General features: G+C 36.1%; 1 protein-coding gene across 1 annotated transcript in view; it reads right to left on the bottom strand.

The window, feature by feature from the left end:
* CSN3 (COP9 signalosome subunit 3) overlaps positions 1-21838 on the bottom strand; it is a 218263-nt gene that overhangs the window by 144587 nt on the left and 51838 nt on the right. Inside the window, exon 7 of the mRNA XM_090407666.1 lies at positions 5211-5315. Coding sequence (XP_090263792.1) covers positions 5211-5315 — 105 coding nt within the window. The remainder of the gene's footprint in view (positions 1-5210; positions 5316-21838) is intronic.

The raw sequence follows: 21838 nt of genomic DNA on the forward strand, positions 1-21838 counted from the left end.
CTTTCTGTCTGGAACCATCCACTCACCATTCAATGAATGCTGGGGTTCCCACACGATGAGAGGACAAAACCCTCTTCCTGCTATATATCAATGACTTGCTTCAGTTAACCTCCAACCAATACAGAGTTTTGCAGATGACAGCACACTCCTCGCTTTCATTTGATAAACCCTACCCTACACAACTCACCTCAACCTACAGAGCATAAACCACCACCACCACCCTTAATTCCAATCTCCAAGTCATCCTCCAATGGGGGTTCGGATAACCTCATCAATTTCAATGCTAATAAAACCCAGTTCTGTCCTATTTCCCTTTCTTTCATGCCTACATGATGATCAGAATACATTATGAAAATTATGGATACAACTACCGTGTTAGAGTAAAACTTTAGTTTAATATAAACCAAAATATATATTCGACATTTCGACACCTTCACATTAAGGTCATGTCATCTTCTGGAGTATACGTATATACACAAAGAAACAAGCTGCACTACAATCTACATGGCATGCTAAAGTTAAACCGTTAAAACTATTTGCCTGACCTCTAATGCAAAAAAAAAAACCTCACTACATCAAAGCTAGAGTCCTGTTGTTATTATTATTATCTATTAGGTTACACAGTTAAATTAAGCTGGAGAGTAACATGCCCATACAGAAAATAATAGATAAATAAATAAACAGAAAATAAATTACTTATATAAGTACATATAAACTGCAACTGGTATAGATAGTGGCCAATAAAAAATGCTTAGAGTCCTAAAGTCAGGGTTTGGTGGAAACTAAGTGGGCTGAATGTGTGACATCCAAATTCTTGGGATTTTTAAGCCCCCATTATTATTAAGATTAGGGTGGTTAATCAAAATTTCACAGGCTTCTTTAAATTTCCAATCATACCACGTTTTTGTATGATGCAAAGAACAAGTACTTTTTCAATCAATTCGATGTAGGGTGTTAAGAGCGTGATCTGAGAGGCCTGTTTCATCAAAATTATTGTATTTAATGTGTCATTTTTTTTTTTTTTTGGTTAAACTATAAATTACATATTTAGTTTAATCCTTTATCCAAGTGTAAGCAAACAAAGTTTGCACCTAAGTATCTTCAGGACTAGGGCAACTCATGGCAAAGGTAGACTGAGTTCTGATCACTTTCCTCAGTATCTTTAGGGAAGATTCTTCCCTAAAACTTCCAATATTTCTCTAATCCAGAGTAATTTAATAATAAGGTGTGACACCTTTTGGCAACTGGCATATGGAAATATGACTTCTGCATTGCTTCAACCTTGGTATCACCTCTGGGTCTGGCTCCTACTGAAGAGACCTCAATAAAGGTTGAAACTGGTCTGGGTAGTGACCCTTCCCATAATGCATAGCATTATACATGTCTGCAAGGCAATGTGCTTTGGGATACTAAGGAAAGTGATCAGAACACAAACTTTATTTGTTTACACTTGGATAAAGGATTAAACTAAAATAATTTACAGTCTGACCAAGTGATAAAAAAAATTTCCAACAAGTTTCTTTTCCTCCTCCTTCATCCCTGCTGCACTGTGGAACAGTCTCCCCCCCCCCTGCTGTGTTTTTCCCAAGGAATACAGTTTACAGTCATTTAAATCAAATGTAAACAAGTTCCTCCTTTCCCAACCACTACCCATACACGGGTAGTGGTTGGGAAAAGGAGGAACTAATGTACTATAGGTTGATCAACCAACTTTTTGTATATGGGCACAACATAAAACAATAATAAAAAATATTTAGGTTTTATTTTCCTTTTTAATGATGGATTCTATGAAGGATCTAGCCCAATCATCTGGAATTTGACCGTCTGATCAGGCATTCTGAATCATGCAATTAATAAAAAAATATGTAGAAAAATCACACAAGAAAACAAAGCATTTTGGTTGTATAAAGATTATCTGTTATGAGATTTACTTATATGCCTAAAAAGAAAGCTCTTTAATATATGTATTATTCCAGTGTTTACCTATGTAAGTAAGACATGGGCAACAACTGAAAAAAAAAACAGGCACACAAGTTGTATGTGGTCTAGAGAGCCTTGGAGAGAGGAGAATGCTCCAAATAACAAGAAAAAGTTAGAATAAGAAATACTAGAATTAGAGATATGACTGGAGTAGAAGATACTGTGAAGTGTTATAAAGCAAGTAAATGGAGATGGAGTGGCCATGTTAGTAGATATGACAAAAGGTGGACAAAATTAAGCACTGAGTGGATACGAAGAGAAGGAAAAGTCACCATAGAACGATATGGAGGGATGATCTACAAAGGTTTGACATGAGATAGTGGACACTGGTTAAAGACAGAACTGGAATGTTAAGGGGAATGCCTATATTCTGCAGTGAATGGAAAGAGGCTAAAGAAAAAGAAGCTACCGCCATCATAAAACTTTTATACTACAATATTGGGGCATTTCTCCTTTCCACGTTTCATGGTTTTCATGGCTTTTTCTATGTTGGTAGAAGGCATTCAAATAAACAGAAATGCATATCAAATATCAATTATTGATATGTATTCCTGCTTATTTCTTGAATGTTTTCTACCAATGTGCTGTCATTGCTTGTTTCATTTAGCAATCTTTCAAAATAATTACTCATGTCATCTAGAATATCATCCATTCATGTCACCTTTATCATCTCTGATTCCTCTTATACAGTACTCTTTTCTTCTATTTTTAAATTTTTTGGTCTTACTGACAGTTTTGATATATTTTTTTCTGTGCTCTTCAGTCTTCCCATGACTTTTATTTAGCTAGTTTTATACAGTGTTTCACTTTCATGCATTTTACTCTAAGCACAAACTGACTTACTTGTGAGGAACTTTCAATATGCTTTCTTCTTTTCTTTGATTGCCTCTTTAACTTCCTAAGCCCACCAAGGAATTCTAATTTTTCTATTCCTACAGACAATCTCCATATCCCTTTCTCTCTCTCTGGCTGAATTTATTAATATTTTCTTCAGGATCTGCCATTGAATCTCCAAGGTTTGGTTCTTGTTTTCAAACTGTTTCATTTTTTCCTGAATAGCATTTGTGCATTGAGTCTATAGTTCACCTCTGCAAGCTGCTCAACTTCGATTTGTTTTAAATCTTTCTTACATAATTTTCTTTTCAATACAATATTCAATATTATCCTGCTCAAATCTAAATGATAATCCTTTCTGATTCCAAATTCTCTGTACAGACTTGTGTCCTCAATGAGCATGATGATATCACTAATCAATTATAAAACTGTCAGTGAGACTTTCCTATTTTTTAATGTCTTCTCTCCATATCAATTCATGCACATCTTTATGTTGGAACATAAAGGAACTGTTACAAATAACTGGTCTATGTTATTATATGGCCTAGTTATTACTAACAGTTATTAACAAGGCCAGAGGAAGCTCTGCTCCCAGTTTGTCCTTTCAACACCCTATTTTGTAGTCTATCTTTTTCAATGAATATTTAGGCTTAGATGCTGGTTTATAATCATAATTAAATTTAACTGAATGAATACAGCACAAAGAAATAATTAATAACAGGTTTAATCATTCTGATATTTTGTCTCTGACACAGACATCAACAGGAATACAATATTGAAATTGTAATAACATACACAACAATAAATGGAAGAAATTTGACTATTTTAAGCCAAAATTCCTGAGGGGTATTCTCTATGGATGCTGTTGACTAGCCTTAGCTGTTGGAAGGGAGGTATAAGAAACATGTTTGTTTCTTATGCCCACGTGTTTGTGTTAAACTTCCCAAATCTTGGGAAGTTTAACACAAACATGTTTATTTAGATTAATCTATTTTTTTTAATCTGCTGCTGATTCTAAAAAAAAAGAGTCCTTCAAGAGAAAGTATTTGCTTGTAGTTGTAGTGATGAAGCACAGCTAATACAAACTTGAAAAAAGGTATCTAAGCATAGTCAGCTAGACCTATGTTCGTCTGTTGACAGATCTCCCAGTTTGACTATAATATGATAAGATGCAAGAACAAAAAGCCTTGTAAACACTTGGAAGAGGGGAGAGGGGATCCTAAGGAGAGTGGAGAAGGGAAGCTGCTTCAAATTAGGTTTGAAAGCAGTGCAGAGATTATATTTCTTTAAAGGTTTTTTTTTATTATTTTTTTTTAGATGCCTCAGATATAGGGAATAGTAATAACATTACTGTAGTGTATACATTGAGAGAGATGTAAGGGACAGGTAAATTATTGATCTTTTTAGAACTATAAGCATTAGACAGGAAGGTCTGGCAAAACAATGAAGAACCATAGTCTAACTTACTGAAAACAATTGGAAAAAACTAAATTAAAGATAGGAACAACATCATAAACAAGCTGACAGGCACAAATTGGGATTATAATGCCTCAACTCTTAGAACAACAGCCCTTGCTCTTCCCTGTTGAAGAGTACTGTTCACCAGTTTGAAGCCAGTCACCACACAACTTGTGCAGACACACAGCTTAAAATACCAATGAGAACCATTGCTAGTACCTTACAATCTACTCCTCTCCCATGGTTACCTGTTCTTTCCCACATCACTCCTTCATGCTTCAGAAGAGAAGAAGCTATCATCAAAGAAATGAAGAAAATCAGAAGTAACATGCATCTACCTATTCATCAAGATATCTCTTCAACTCCTGTGCAGACTATGCAACATATCACTGATGATTGCCCCCATATACTCATTTCCTGGAGGCTTCAGGAATTTGCATTTACTCCCAGACAGTATCAACCATACTGTCAGTCTGTGCATAGTTTTGTCAATAATTTCTTGTATTTCCCCCATACACTAAATAAATAATAAATACTTTTTTGGGGTTTAAGTTAATGCAAAATATATATAACAATTTGGTTACATAAATCTCAAACTGTGCAGATTCATTTGTTTGATATTCAGATAGATATCAAATAACAGAGTGCACACTAACAAGAATATAAGAATTGGATAATTTGCATTCTTTACATTCATTACAGGCTATGTGGAGGTCTCCCTCAACTTATATAGCTTTGGCTAGTGTGTAATCCTAGTGGGTTTATATAAAATTTTGACCCCATGGGCATCATAAATAAAAGATTTTTTTGTCCTGCTGCCAAAATGACTATATTCATATTAACAGTTAACTGTTAAAATGAAATAAGTTAAAAAATTAAAGAAGAAACACTAGTTAAAAAAAAAAAAAGAGAGAAAGAAAGAAAGGAATCATACTCACCACTTCAAAGAAATAAAGTGCTCGGTCATAATTCTTGAGGCCAGTGTATATCATTCCCCCATAATAATAGTACAATAAAAAGTGTTTAGCGTCATAGTGACCACCCTATTTTAGACATACATAAACAGAAATAAATGCCACACATTTTTTATACACTTAATATATTTTAAAAATTTAAGCTATTATAGTAAAACAATACTAAAAATAAAACAAAATTGAATTATTTTAAAAGATTTACCCAAGCATACTTAAGAAAAGGTTGAGAAGAATTGTGGAAGAAAAGCTTGGTGAAGAACAAGTTGGATTCTGGTCAAATAGAGGCTGTCAGAATCAGATTTTCACTTTACAACAGATAGTTGAGAAATCATGGGAATATAACAAAGATCTGTATTTAAGTTTTGTAGATCTGGAAAAGGCATATGACAGGGTGCCAAGAGAGAAGCTATTCAATACGCTACAGTTATATGGTGTCAATGGGCCATTATATCAAACAATACTTAGTCTTTATTTGAGTTGTAAGTCGACAGTTAGAATTGAAGGAAGTACAGAAAGATGGTTTAATGTTAAATCTGGTGTCAGACAAGGATGTACATTATCCCTTCTGTTATTCATTATCTATATGGATCACATTATGAAGAAAAGTGGTATTAAACATGATATAAGAATTGGAAATGTTAATGTCAGCTCTTTGCTTTATGTGGACAATGTTATACTTCTAAATAAATCCGCTACAAGTTTGCGAGATTCCCTGACTAAATTGAATAACTGTTGTAATAGATATGGTATGAAGGTCAGCATTAAAAAGACAAAGACAATGAAAATAGGTAGAATTGTTGAAAATGTCAACTGTGTTGTGAACGGAGAACCTGTGGAACAAGTAAAACATTACAGCTACTTAGGCACGATTTTTACTGAAGATGGTAAATTAAATATGGAAATAGACAACCTAATCAACAGAATCAACAAAGCTGGTATGGTAGGAAGTCAATTGAATAAATTCATATGGAATAAGAGAGAAATTAGTTGGAACACTAAATTAGCTGTATACAAGATAGTGTTCAAACCAGTTTTAACTTATGGATCTGAGAGCTGGGTCAGAAGTAAAACACTTGACCAAAGACTAGAGACCGCAGATATGAGAGTCCTGAGAAAGATTAGAGGCATGAACAGATGGCATCAATGGCAATATCATATTAAAAACGAGGATATTAGGAAAGAACTTGACATTGTTGGCATCCAGGAATGCATTAGCAGAGCTAATCTCAGGTGGTATGGTCACTTAAACAGAATGGGCGAGAAAAGATTAGCAAAAGAAGTGTTCTCTGCCAGGTTGGCAGGAAAACGACCCAGAGGAAGACCAAGATATAGGTGGATTGATACAGTACAATGTGCCTTAGACGATAGAAATATAAGATCTGATAATGCTGGAGTCTTGACACGTAACAGACTGATTTGGAGGAAAATTGTAGATAGGAGGTTAGTAATGATGTAAATTTTTCATGTAGTACTATCATATCCTGTACATCCCTTTAGGGTACATGTCAGGAATTTGATGATGATGATTATTTTAAAAATTAAGTATTTTTACATTTGAGTTCATTAATTATTAAATGTAATGAAAAGCATCAGAAAATTGCTGACATGCACCCTCACAGCTGGGGTATACAGGATATTATGTTAGTATTACAAACATAATATCCTGTTAAATCCTAATATCCTGATGAAAAAAGTTACATCATTACCAACTTCTTATCAACAATTTTCTTCCAAATTAATCTATTATCAGTGAAGACCAGATCTTATATTTTTGTCTTCTACAGAACTTTATACTGTATCAATCCACTGAGAACTTTATACTGTATCAATCCACTGAGATAAGTGGATTTAAAATTCTGTTTAAATCCACTGGTCTTCCTCTGGTTCTTTTTTTTCTCTATCATCCTGGCAAAAAAAAAAAAAAAAAAACACTTGTTTTGCTAACCTCTGATCTTTCTACCACCTAATATAATTTTTAATATGTTACTGCCATTGATGTCACTCTTTAATCTTTCTCAGAATTTCTTTCAAACTCGGAGTTCTCAGATCCATAAGTTAAAACTGGTTCAAACACTGTCTTGCATATTGCTACTTTAGTGTTTTGACTATTTCTGTTTTATTCCATATAAATTGATTCAGTTCATTTCCTATCATACCAGCTTTGCTAATTCTGTTTTCATATTTAATTTACCACCTTTACTGAAAATTGTGAATAATTAGCTGAAATGTTTTACTTTTTTTTTTTTATAGATTCTAGATTAGGGATGCAACTGATGTCTTCAATATTTCTTCCTATTTTCATTCCTTTTGTCTTTTTATTGTTGATTTCTGTAACAAATTCATTACATCGGTTATTTAATACAGTCAAGAATTCCTGAAGACCTGTATTGGATTGGATAAGAAGTATTCAATGAAGGAGGACGTGAAGGAGTTGTTGGATGAAACGAAAAGTAAGAGTGAGAAGGTGAAGAATGTAAGTCTCTTATGACAGAGACGAATTGAGGAGGAAGGTGTTGATAACAAACAAATCAATATGCAGGTTGTGCAGAAGGAATGATATAGAGTTTGATTGATAGAAAGAAGGATTTGTATAAAGCTGACAGACTACATCTAAATGGTTTTGATGTTAGGTGTCTAAAGTGAGATCTTATATTTTTAGATCTCACTTTAGATCTAAAGTAAGAGATAAAAATTCTCTGAGCATGCTGAAGTGCAACAGTTCTCTGAGCATGCTGAAGTGCAAATTCAGGAAAACTTAAGAAATTAGGGTGGATGCAAGTGAATGTGTGTGCGTGTGAAGGAACCCATGAGTGTGAAAATGACCAACAAGTATTAGTCTCTCAAGCTAAAATATTGAATAGGGTAATCAATTCAGGAAGTAAAGGTGGTTGGGGGGGTGCCTAAAAATGTAAAGGATGCTACAGTTTCTATATACTAATTCCAGAAGTATGAGGAACAAGACAGAAGACGGAAAAGTTTATGGCATTGATTAGTGCACCCTCACCAAAAGTTACAGGCATTAGTGAGACTTGTTCCTATATATATATATTGTTGTTGTTCCGGGAAACTCCAAGGAGTCGACAGACTCGTCGAGGGAGGCCCTAACATCATGTCAAGAACTACTATTCAACATTCACACAGTATCTATCATACCTTGCCTTGAACTCATTCATGGTAGTAGCACCCACAATAGACTCTGGAAGCTTATTCCACTCATTTACCACTCTCCAAGTAAAGAACCTAGCTCTAACACCCTTGTCAACCACGCTCTTGCCCAGCTTCTATGCATGGCCCCTAGTCCTCCCACCACCAGTCATATTTTCAAAAATATCTTCTGGATCAATCTTATAAAAACCCTTCAGTAATTTGAATGTCTCAATCATATCACCCCTCCTTCGCCTATCGTCCAATTTCTGCAACCCACAAATCTTCAACCTATTCTCATAAGGTTCATTCCACAGACCTGCTATCATCTTGGTCACTCGTCTCTGGACCTTCTTCACTTCCTCCCCATCACGAAGAAACCCTGGTGCCCATAACTGGGCACAGAAGTCCAGATGGGTTCTTATCAAGGCTCGATATAGAGGAACAACAACTTGTTCGTCTCTGCATGTTAAAGTATTTTTCAGAAGCCAAGTGATTTGGTGAGCTGTTTTAGTTACTTTTGCAATGTGCCCCCTAAACTTCAATTCCCTATCCACCAACACTCCCAAATCCCTGGCCTCATCAATCTCCTGGAGTATGGTTCCACCAATGCAATATACTGCTGCTATTCTTTTCATCCCAAAGTGCATAACCTTACACTTTGCCACATTAAATTGACATCCATTTTTCCTAGCCCAGTCCTCCAAACTATCCAAATCATCCTGTAAAATTTTGACATCCTGTGCACTCACAATTGCTCTACCCAACTTTGCATCATCAGCAAACAAGTGAACACTTCCTCTCAGATCCTTTCCAATATCATTGATGAACAAATTGAAAAGCAGTGGTCCAAGAACAGAGCCCTGTGGCACTCCACTAGTCACAAGATGTCTTTTAGACTCCACTCCTGAATAAACCACTCTTTGATATCTCTCCTTCAACCACCCTCCTATCCATCTCACCAACCCTATATCTATACCCATCTGCTCCAGTTTACTGATTAGGGTTCTATGTGGTATCCTATCAAAGGCCTTGGCAAGGTCCAATAGTATCACTGTAAACCCATTACCCCTATCCAGTTCAGCCGTTACTGTGTTATAAAACATGAGCAAGTTACTGAGGCATGATCTACCCTTCACAAAACCATGTTGTCCCCCATACAATATTCCATTTTCATCTATCCAATCCTGTATTCTTTTCTTGACTAATTTCTCTAAGACCTTGACAATAATTCCTGATATGCTAATCGGTCGGTAATTTACAACAGCAGTCTTGGAACCACCTTTATGCAGTGGAACTATTTTCCCCTCTTTCCACCCGCTCGGGACTAACCCAGACCCGAGACTCAAATTAAACAAAATGGTCAAGAGTACTGACAATTCTTTAGCTGCTTCTCGTACAACACGAGCTGGTATACCATCCAATCCCACAGATGTATTGACATTGAGGTTATGCAATAGACTACTCACCTCCACTTCATTAACCACAATTCCCGTATAATCTACTGGTTTATTCGTTTCTGCAATGTCACCACCTGGATGATATACTCTTGCAAAGTGCTCACTCAGTAACTCAACTATCTCAACTGATTCAGTTACCTCCCTACCATCGGCATTCTTTAAAATCAATCTGCCATGTACATTTTTCCTTTTACTTGCTACATATCTAAAAAACTGTTTAGGATTCTCTTTAGCCTGCATGGCCAATGTTCTTTCGTAATCCTTTTTTGCTTTTCTTACCACACTCGTCACCCTTCTGGCCTGCGCTTTATACCGTTCATGTGCCTGCCGGTCACCCTTCTCCTTAAATTCCCTCCATAGTTGTTTCTTTTTTTGCAGCTCAAGCTTAATGGTGTTATTCATCCATTTAACCCCTACTTGATTTATTATTCGGACTCTAGGTATACAGTCAGCCATTGCTTCATGCAAGCACTTCTTAACTACCTCCCATGCACTATCAACTTCTAGTCCTTGCAGTTGTACATGCCATGGCACTGAACCAATCAAACTCCTAAGCTTGTCATACTTTCCAGCCCGATAATTCCACATCTACCCTGTCTTAATTGAAAATTCTACACCTTTAGCCACCTCCCAAGTTAAGACCCTATGATCGCTCTCACCGATTGGTGGCAATGTGGTCATATTTGTTACAGCCAAATCCTCAGATGTAATTACTAAGTCAAGCACTCTCTGACCCCTAGTATTTTCCATTACATGCTGTCGCAGATAGTTATCCCTTAATAACCGCATAAAATCCAGTTCCTTCCTTCCGTGTGTCCTCTCCTCACTCCAATCAATGCGACCATAGTTGAAATCTCCCATAATAATCACCCTCCTTCCACCCATTTCTTCTAATTGCTTGTGCATACTGTCACCACCATCTTTTCCATCACCTGGTCTATAGCAGCACCCAATTGTATATTTAGTTCTGCTAGCCACAATCTCACACCAAATGGCCTCAAATGTGCTCTTTTCTCTATCCTGCAATTCAACTTCTATTCTCCTTGGCTGGAGCTCATCAGCTATCATAAACAATACTCCTCCCCCCATTTTATTCTCTCTGTCATTCCTGAACACACTATACCCATCACATTCAATCCCACTAGTTATATCATCTACAGTCAGCCATGTTTCACTAATACCTATAACCTGTGGTCTGGAAGTGCCAACCATGGCCAAAAACTCTTCCTTCTTGTTCCTAATACTCCTAGTATTAGTGTACATGAATTTAAGACCCCCATTAGCCCCAACCCTACCTTGATGCCTTATATTAACTATCCCACTCATATTTGTTGTCCTTATTTGCTCTGGCATATTATATTCATTCTTACATTCAACTGCCTCCATAAGGACTGTATATCTACTCCCCCCCTTAACAAATCTAGTTTCCCTGAATTTGCACATCCACTACATTCAGCAACACTTTCTCAAGTCTTCTTACACCGTAACCATTCAAATGCAAGCCATCCATCTTATATAGATCCTTTCGCCCATCAAACTCACTCCACAAATTCCACACCACTCGTCATACATAACCCACGCATAAAGTCATTCGCAATTATGGCCCTCCTTTTAAACATTTCACTGTCACACCGTGGCAAAAGACTAATCATTCTAACTCTCTCACTCTTTTCTTTTGCTACCTCAAACAATTCATTCAGGTCTTCTATCATTTCTATTTTATCTCCTTTCAAATCATTCGTACCTGCCACAACAATCATTTCTTTCACCCTTTCCTTTTGCTCTCTAATAGACTCAGTTACGTCCTTTATGGTCGCACCAGGTTGGTACGATTTTGTCAAATCCTCTACTAACACACCTCGTACTAACGAGTCTCCATACAGCACTCTATCCTTCATTTTGTTCATGTTCACATTCATACGTCTATTTTTCCTGTCACACCTTTTATTATTGGTTGGTTCATTCAGTCTACTTTTGTTCATGCACTCTAGCTGCTGTTTTGCTCTTTCTATCGCACTATTCAACAACGCGATCTCACTCAATGCATCTATCTCATCTTTTTTATTCTCTGAGAAACCATTTATACTATCATTCACACTTTCTACATTCACACTCTCACAATTTTCATGTACAACCTTGCCGTTTCTTGTCATATCCCTATTTCCTTCATTCTGAAGGTTGACAAAAATATCACACTCACGATCCGAAATACACTTCAATTCCTCATTCTCCCTACATTTTCTACACACATTCAATCCTTTATTATCATCTAACCACACTCCGACCGCACTCCGCAAAGCGTATATTTCACAGCTAGTACACTGATATATATATATGGCTAACAACAGATGATGATGTTAGGATAGAATGTGAAGGGTTTAGTACTATATTTTCATGGAAGACAGAGAAAATAGGGTGGGAGAAGGATAGTGCTGATGATAGCAGATGAATTGCAACCAAAAAGAATAGGAGATATGTAGGAGGGTGGTTGTTCATTTGAAGCAGTCTGGTTTAGATCAAGACAAAATATACAGTTGGTTGCTGCTATATGCCACGAAGTTCCAGGAATGATTTGGAAAACATTCATCAGCAAATTAGTAGAATTAGTGCAGGTCAAGTGATTATTATAGGGGACTTCAACTATGGAGACATAGATTGGAAGAAAGAGAATGATGGCATGGAAGGAAGAAAATGGAATTTATACACCTATTGAGAGATAATTACTTGAATCAGCATGTGATGGAGGGGGAAATTGAGGTGCAAGAGTATTGAACCTGGTCACAGGATCAGAAGAGCTATCCATAACTAATTTGAGATACTTGCATAAATCTTACCAGGAACACTCAGTAGGGGAAATACCTCTGTAATTCTGACAGTTTTATTTTCCTTTTTTTATATGGGTACTATGAGAGCTCTACTCCAAACATCTGGAATTCATCCCTCTGTCCAGGCGTTCTGAACTATGCAGTGCAGCCACTGCAAGACTTTTATACCCCATACTTGAACATTTCTGGCTGAATATCATCTACTTCCACTGCCTTTTCACATTTCAGGCTATTGATAGCTTATTTCTACTTCAAGTATGGATATGTATACCTGATTGCATGCCTGCTGAGTGGTTTTTACTACTGTGCTGTCACTGCTTGTTTCATTTAGCAATTTTTCGAAGTAATTACTCCATATATCAAGGATATCTTTTTCGCAGCAGCGAATTCTCCATGCTTGCTATGCTTACTGCGCAAACTCATTAATTGAGAAAGAAGTAATATTTATTTGTTAATAAATATATGCATTTATAAGCCTTCCATTTAGGCTTTTGTTTTTGTAGACAGAAGACGTCTTAAGCTTGCACAGCAAATAATTGAGCTTTGCGTTGTGTATCGAAGGCTGATGCTTGCTCGTCTAGTCAAAGCTACCTTGGCTTGCTCGGTTATAGGAGCTTCCAGGTCCTCGCAGCAGCAGCACTGTGATTTCATGCGTGCGCATAGCCATTTCACGTCATCTAACTCTGTTGCTTAAACACAGGCCACACGCAGTCAACGTAGCTCTAGCCAGTGAGCTTCAGCCAGCCTTTAAGTGTGCGTGTTGCTTGAAAATTACAATCAACTTTTTATGATGATGTTATTGACCAGTTCATAAAAAAGAACCGTAGGGTAGAATTTGTATTCAAGTAGCTAAATTGAAAAAGATAGAATATCATTTGTAAAATAAATGTTGTATTTGTATGATTAAATGTACATAAATTTCTAAATATATAGTTTTAAATGGTCAATAATTCATTATTCTGCTAATCAGAATTCAATCACACCTCTCACTCCCTGAATGATAACAAGAGCAAGTGTGTTATCATTCAGGGAGATAACACCTGAATGATAACCTGAATGATATCAAGACCAGCATTCGCCCCTGCTTTTTCTACAGATATCCTTGATAAATGTATCATCTCTAATTCCTTTTACAGCATTCTTTCCTTCCTCCATTTCTGAGCTTACTGAAGAGCCTCCAGAATATCATGCCACTTCTTCATATTTATTTTCTATGTTCTTACCCAAGTCTTGCCATGACTTTTGTTTAGCTAGTTTAGCACAGTGTTTAGCTTTCTTACACACTTGTCTCTGTATTCTCTAAGAGCAAAAGCTAACTTATTTGCCAGGAACTTTTGATATGCTTTCTTCGTTTCCTTCACTGCCTCTCTAACTTCCTGTGTCCACCATGGAGTTCTGATTTTTCTATCCTTGCAGACAACCTCACCACATGCCTCTCTGGCTGAATCAATCTGTTTTCTTCAGGGATTGCCACTGAATCTCCAAGGTTTGGTTCCTGTTCTCAAACTCTTTAATTTTTTTCTTGATAATATTTGTGTATTTTAGTCTACAGTTCATATCTGAGAGCTGCTCAGATGTGAACTTTTATTCGTGTTAAAACTTTCTTACATGTTCTTCATTTCAATATGAAATTCAATTTTATCCTGCTCAAGACTAAATAGTTATCACTTCCAATTTCAAATCCTCTGTACACTCTAGTTTCCTACAATATGAATGATAACATAGTCAATGAGACTGTTCTTATTCCTTGCATCTTCTATGTGAATTTGTACAAGTAAATGTTATTAACCTAACGTCCTGAGCAGAAATCTAACAGGTATTTGCATTATTAGTATCTTTGATCTTTTCTCCAAATTTTCCCAAAATATTTCTATATGTCTGATAATCATTTCCTATTCTGCTATTTAGATCTCCAACAAGGACCAACTTTTCGTTTTTTTCATCGTGTCAGTTGCTTTCTCTAACACTTCCTCAAAAAATTCTTCCACTCTACCTTCTGTGGGACCATAGGCACAAATAAGTCTCCTTGTCCAGTTCCCCATTCTGATATTTTCCCACATCATTCTACTTGATATTGCCTGCTATTCAAGAAGATTAGCCTCGTATTTAGTGTTGCATACTATAGCCACTCCTTCTTTTCCCTGATTGTTATTGCCCAAATATAACATTTTGTATTTATTGCTTAGAAAGATCTCACAAGCTTTTGTCTTTTTTTGTTTCAGTCAACCCTATTATGTCGATCTAGTACTCGAAAAAGGCGCTAGGGTCTTTGCTGCCCGCACATGCAATTTCTATCTAAGCGCCCCTGTAACGATCCGAGCGTGTGTGGTTCTTTTACGATAATAAAAATTTAAATTATTTGAAATTTCTTAAATAAATTTTGACAGAACAGCCACACGTTGGTTCGCTAAATGTAAAGAACCGGGGGTGTTGACTAGGCAGGATAATCGTTAAAAATCCGAATATTCAAAAAATTCTCAAAAGTTAAAGGAAATTTTGATAAAGCCACTTCACTTTAATCGTTGAATATAATGATACAGGTATTATAGTCTTCTTACCGACCTGAATTGCTAACAAAATTAAAATGAATTTTAATTAAAGTTAAAATTTATTTGAACTAAAGTTTAAAAAATTCTTGCATTTTACAAGTTTCTAAATTCTTAGTAACTTGTAAAAAATTTTTTAATAATTTTTATAAGTGGAACTATCTTTTAGGAAAATAAAAGAAACTCAAAATAGATGAGAAAATAAGAAAAGAATTCAGAAATAATTAGAACATTTAATATAAGTATTCAAAAAATAACATCTTTACAGAATAACAGAAAATAAATTGAATTACATAAATATACTTGCAATGTTTTTAATTAAAATTTTAGGGTTTTTGATTTCATATTCACAAAATTAGAAATAATGGTCTTACCGTCTAATTCCGCATATATATCATTTTCAATTGCTATTAATGCCAAACTAACAAGCCTTTTTTTGTGACATACTTGTACTTAAGTAGGTTTTAATCAATTTCAACTTGGAAATGGAACGTTCACCGCTCGTTACACTAACAGGTAAGGTTAATAGTATTCTTAAAGCAATTGAAAAGTTAGGGAAAGATAAATTATTGGACACGATAAAATTAAGACCATCGAAAGGGTTTTGAATATTTAAATTATCCTTTCGAAAAATATCCTGAAAAGCACATAACTCGTCTTTATTGTCACTGTCTTTCAAGAGAATCTCTAAATATCTCAATTTTTTCATAAATCTTCGTTATTAATTTGTAGTAATCTATACAAGAAATTGAAATTACCATAATATGTTTTTAGTTGTTCAAAACGTTCTATTACGAACACATTGTCACGTCTAGAAGTGTATAAAACACACTCACTCTAAAATTATCTTCTGGTGATTGTGACTTTTTGTCATGATGCTCGGAGTCAATATGTCGACATAAGAATTCATTGTCTAACTTCCGTACCAGTTTTAAATTCTTGTTCTCCATCCACCTCTTCACTCAGTTCTTTTGCCGTTTTTAGAACTTCTTTAAAATTTGTATCTGATATATACTCTTGTAAGAATATTTTTAAGTTTTTGATAGATTCTAAAGCAAGTGCAACGTTCATATTTTTGTCTCGAAGCATTTTACTCGCAGGGTTTATTCTGTTAAGTAAATCATGCCAAGTTATAAGAGAGCAAATAAATTTGTAGTCCTTTATTTTAGCACATAATGTTTGTGCTTCATGCTGAGTTTCTTTATTAAAAATTTCATTATTTAAAATTTCAAAAAGTGCATCGTAAATTTCTCCTAACTGATATCGTAGAGGGCAGATTGCATTAATTATACTTTCCTATCGCGTTTCTGATGGCTGTTTCAATGTTAATTTTTTTACAAACTTTAAAAGGATTGCCCAACATTTGTAAGAGAATGAAAAGAAATTGTATATTTCTTGAATAATTGCAAAGAAACTAATTGTATCTGCATTCACTTTGGCTGCATCGTTAATGATTAAATTTAGAGTATGAGCAGCAAATGGCATGTAAAAAGCTTGAGGAGTTTTGTTCAAAAGCAAATTTTGGAGCCCATATTTTTACCCTTTCATATTTGCCCCATTGTCATATCCTTGACCTCATGTCTTCAATGAGAATGTTCCATTTTTCCAGTTGTTCCATTATTGTTGCACATAAACCACGTCCTGTGGAATCTGATATATCTGCAAAACCTAAAAAGTTTTCCCTGATCTTGACAATTCCATTGTCACAGGAAACAAAGCGAATAATAATGGTCATTTGTTCTGTTTTACTTGCATCAGGTGTGCAGTCTAAAATTATGGAATAATATTTAGATTTTCGAATTGATAATAAAATTAAGTAGCCCAATCTCTGATTGCGCTACTTAATTTTGGTGCGGGAAATGTACAGAAATGTGAAGACAAGTGTTCGGACCTGTTCGGGACAGACAGAAAGCTTTCAAGTAACAGTTGGCTTGCATCAAGGGTCAGCATTAAGTCCGTTTCTGTTTAATATTGTGATGGAGGTGGTAACAGAGGAGGTGAGAGAAGATGCACCTTGGACAATGTTGTATGCAGATGACATCTTGCTGTGTGTAGATTCAAGAGAAGAAGCGGAAACTAAACTGGAAAGATGGAGAAAAGTACTGGAAGAGAGAGGTATGAGACTCAGCAGAAGTAAGACAGAGTATATGAGTTGCGCAGTGGGCGGTGGCCAGGAGACAGATCTGGAGCTGGAAGGAAATGTCATCAGGAAGGTGAGAGACTTTAGATACTTAGGTTCAACAGTAGAAGACGATGGAGGAGCTGAGAAGGAAGTGGGATGCAGGATACAAGCGGGTTGGAGGAACTGGAGGGAGATGGCTGCAGTGTTATGCGATAAGAGTGTGCCGATCAATCTGAAAGGCAAAATTTATAGGACAGTAGTGAGGCCAGCTATGACATATGCTATAGAAACTGTGGCCCTGAGGAAAAATAACATTAGCAGGATGGAAGTAGCAGATGTGAGAATGCTTAGGTGGATGTGCAGTGTGACCAGAAAGGATCATCTGAGAAATAACTATGTCAGGGGAACAGTAAAAGTTATGAACTTAGGAGCGAAAATACAGGAGGCAAGGTTGAGATGGTTTGGTCATGTGATGAGGAGGGAGGACGAATATGTGGGAAGAAGGGTCATGCAGATGGATGTGCAAGGAAGACGGAAGCATGGGCGGCCAAAGAAGAGATGGAGGGAGCTGGTAGAAGAGGACTTGAAAATGAAGAACTTGGATGTGGTGACAGCCCAAGACAGGAAGGTGTGGAGGAGACTCATAACAAACAGTGATCCCACTTAAGTGGGAGAAGCTGCAGAAGAAGAAGAAAGATCTTCCTGTACTTCCTTCAATTCTAACTGCTGACTTACAACTCAAATAAAGACTAAGTATTGCTTGATATAATGCCCCATTGACACCATATAACTGCAGCGTATTGAATAGCTTCTCTCTTGGCACCTTGTCATATGCCTTTTGCAGATGGACAAAACTTAAATACAGATCTTTGTTATATTCCCATGCTTTCTCGACTATTTGTCGTAAAATGAAGATCTGATCCTGACAGCCTCTATTTGGTCTGAATCCAGCTTGTTCTTCACCAAGCTTTTCTTCCACAATTCTTCTCAATCGTTTCTCAAGTATACTTGCATAGATCTTGCTAGGAACACTCAGTAGGGAAATACCTCTGTAATTCTCACATGCAGTTTTATTTCCCTTTTTATATATGGGTACTATGAGAGCTCTACTCCAATCATCGGGACGTCCCTCTGTCCAGGCTTTCTGAACTATGCAGTGCAGCCACTGTAACACTCTTATACCACCATACTTCAGCATTTCTGGTCGAATATCATCTACTCCTGCTGCCTTTCCACATTTCAAGCCTTTGATGGCTTTTTCTACTTCTAGTATGGATATGTATTCCTGACTGCATGCCTGGTCAGTGTTTTTTAATACTGTATTTTCATCACTGCTTGTTTCATTTAGCAATTTTTCGAAGTAATTACTCCATACTTCAAGGATATGTTTTTTTCCTGTTTTCATGTCACCTTTATCATCTCTAATTCCTTTTACAGCACTCTTTCTTCCATTTCTGAGCTTTTTCAACAACCTCCAGAATATCTTGCTATTTATTTTCTATGTTCTTACCAAATTCTTCCCATGACTTTTGTTTAGCAAGTTTTACACTGTGTTTAGTTTACTTACATTTATCTCTGTATTCTCTAAGAGCACAAGCTGACTTATTTGTCAGGAACTTTTGATATGCTTTCTTCTTTTCTTTCACTGCCTCTTTAATTTCCTGTGTCCACCATGGAGTTCTGATTTTTTTATCCTTACAGATAACCTCACCACATGCCTCTCTGGCAGAATCAATCAATGTTTTCTTCAGAGTTTGCCACTGAATCTCCAAGGTTTGATTCCTGTTCTCAAACTCTTTCATTTTTTCTTCAATAATCTTTGTGTATTTTAGTCTACAGTTCACATCTGAGAGCTACTCAACTTTTATTCGCTTTAAAACTTTCTTACATGTTATTCTTTTCAATATGAAATTCAATTTTATCCTGCTCAAGACTAAATAGTGATCACTTCCAATTTCAAATCCTCTGTACGCTCTGGTGTCCTGCACCAGGGAGAAAACATCACTATCAACAATAACATAGTCAATGAGACTTTTCTTATTCCTTGCCTCTTCTCTCCATGTGAATTTGTGCACATTTTTATGTTGGAACATGGTGTTAGTAATAATCAGTCCATGTCCTGAGCAGAAATCCAACAGATATTTGCCATTATTATTAGCTTTGCTCTTTTCTCTAAATTTTCCCAAAATATTTTTGTATGTCTCACAATCATTTCCTACTCTGCTATTTAGATCCCCAACAAGGACCAACTTTTCCTTTTTCATTGTGTCAGTTGCTTTTTCTAAAGCGTCAAAAAATTCCTCCACTTCTACCTTAGTAGAACCTTCTGTGGGACCATAGGCACAAATAAGTCTCATTGTCCAGTTCCCCATTCTCATATTTGCCCACATTACTCTACTTGAGACTGACTGCCATTCAAGAAGATTAGCCTCGTATTTTGTGTTGAATACTATGGCTACTCCTTCTTTTCCTTGATTATCATTGCCTGAATATAACATTTTGTATTTATTGCTCAGAAAGATCTCACCAGTTTTGGTCTTTTTTTGTTTCAGTCACCCCTATTATGTCGATCTGGTACTTATCTAATTCCTCAGCTAGCTCAATTTCTTTTCCATTCAGGCTTCTTACGTTGATAGTACCGATCTTTAACTCTGGTGATGTTGAGTTGGGGTTTATTTTCAGATTTGTTCCAGTAGCTGACTTTTCGCTGTTTGCCCTGGTTCCTTGGCGAAAACAACGGAGGCCTTGTTTAACCGGGCGACGTCCCAGCCAGCATGAAATTTTGTCATATTGTACCATCATTCTATATTTTGGTTTAACCAATAAGAATACAATTTGGTTGGCTAAATCCCAAATTGCCAGCCCATCCTCGTCCGTTCAGTATCCAAGTAGATTCCCAACAGGGTGCACACGAGAAGGTGAGGATTGGACATTAGGTCAGAAGCCCTGGTCGGTTCTCTGCATTCCTTTAAAGGCTATGTGGAGGTCTCCTCTCTGTTATACAGCTTTGACCCTTAAGCACCCCCAGTTTGAAAGAACAACTTAAATGTAAATACAACTTAAATGTCAATTATGTACTGCAATTTTCCTGTGCTTCTCAGTTTTAAACTTCGGTGTTTTTATTGCTGTTTCCTATTTTTAGAAGACACCTGAAGAAGGCTGTCAAAAGCCGAAACTAGTAATGTTTTATATCATTAAAGCCTTACAATTATTCTTGGTTTTAGTCATTAAATCTCTTTATAAAAATAATATATATATATATATTATTGAAATTAGGATTTACTCGGGATGTATACATTTATAAAAATAAAGTTAACTGACTAGAACCTGAGAAAGTACAACAAAAACCTTTGATACATCACGATTAGTTTCATCGGTGCTCCGACTTCTTCAGGTTAGAAATAAAAAACATAAGATATAAAAATAACAAGGTAAAAAACATGGACTTTCCAGTTTAATAAAAAGTAGAATAGTAACAGTCATATTTGAATAGGTTACCGCGTGTTACCGTTGGCATGAGTTGAATGTGTGCGAAAGCTAATTTTAGAGCGCCAGTACTGGATTACTGTGTTATGGGAATCAGGCAAATTGTAGCTTAGATTGTTGTTCAAATGACAAGGGTCCAGAACTTTTTCTTTTGATTTGATAATTCTTCTTTCGAATTCATCTTTGCATATATATAAATTAGTAGTACGTTCCCAGTCAACTTGATGTGGCTGTTCTTCAAGGTTAGAGTTTGCCGAGAAGAGGACATGACTGGAAAGTATATATATATATATATATATATATAAACAAGTTGCTCTCTAGCCCAATTTAATTTTGTAACCTAATACAATAATAATAGGACTAGCTTTGATGTAGTAGTTTTTTTTTTCCTCACCAGAGGTCAGGCCAATATTGTAACGGTCGGTCAGTAACTTCAGCAAACCATGTATATTGTAGTGCAGCTTGTTTCTTTGTATATATGTGTATGCTCCAGATGATGACCTTGATATTAAGGTCGAAACGTCGAGCGTTCATTTTGATTTATATTAAACTAAAGTTTTGCTCTAACACAGTAGTTGTCTCCATAATTTTTCATAATGTAGGTTTAGCAGAAATAGGGGACATAATGGATGATAAATCCTGCTGAACGTGCCTATGGAAATATCTGTACAAGAGATGAAACTGTGACCAAAGAGTTGTGAGAAGTGGGAGAGGGGATTATCAATCAACTGAATTGCTGTCTTCTGAATATTAAGAATTTTTAAGAGGGGTTTAGGTGCACCACCAAAATCTGACAGTATTCCAAGGTTGAGCAGATTTTGGATTTGTACAGAGTAAATAGCTAGACAAATGAAAAGTAAGGTCTCTTGAGATAAAAAAAAGCATGCATGCTTTTTTTTGGAAAACAAGAATATAGAGGTGATATGATTATGCCAGGAGAGGCTAAAAAGAAGTCAGTCTGAACATTGAAGTTGAGCATTATCAAAGGTAAGGGGGAAGATTTAAGATT

Source organism: Typopeltis vanoorti, chromosome 17, assembly GCF_054136105.1.
Source record: "Typopeltis vanoorti isolate ZY-2024b chromosome 17, IOZ_Tvanoo_1.0, whole genome shotgun sequence".
Classification (NCBI taxonomy): domain Eukaryota; kingdom Metazoa; phylum Arthropoda; class Arachnida; order Uropygi; family Thelyphonidae; genus Typopeltis; species Typopeltis vanoorti.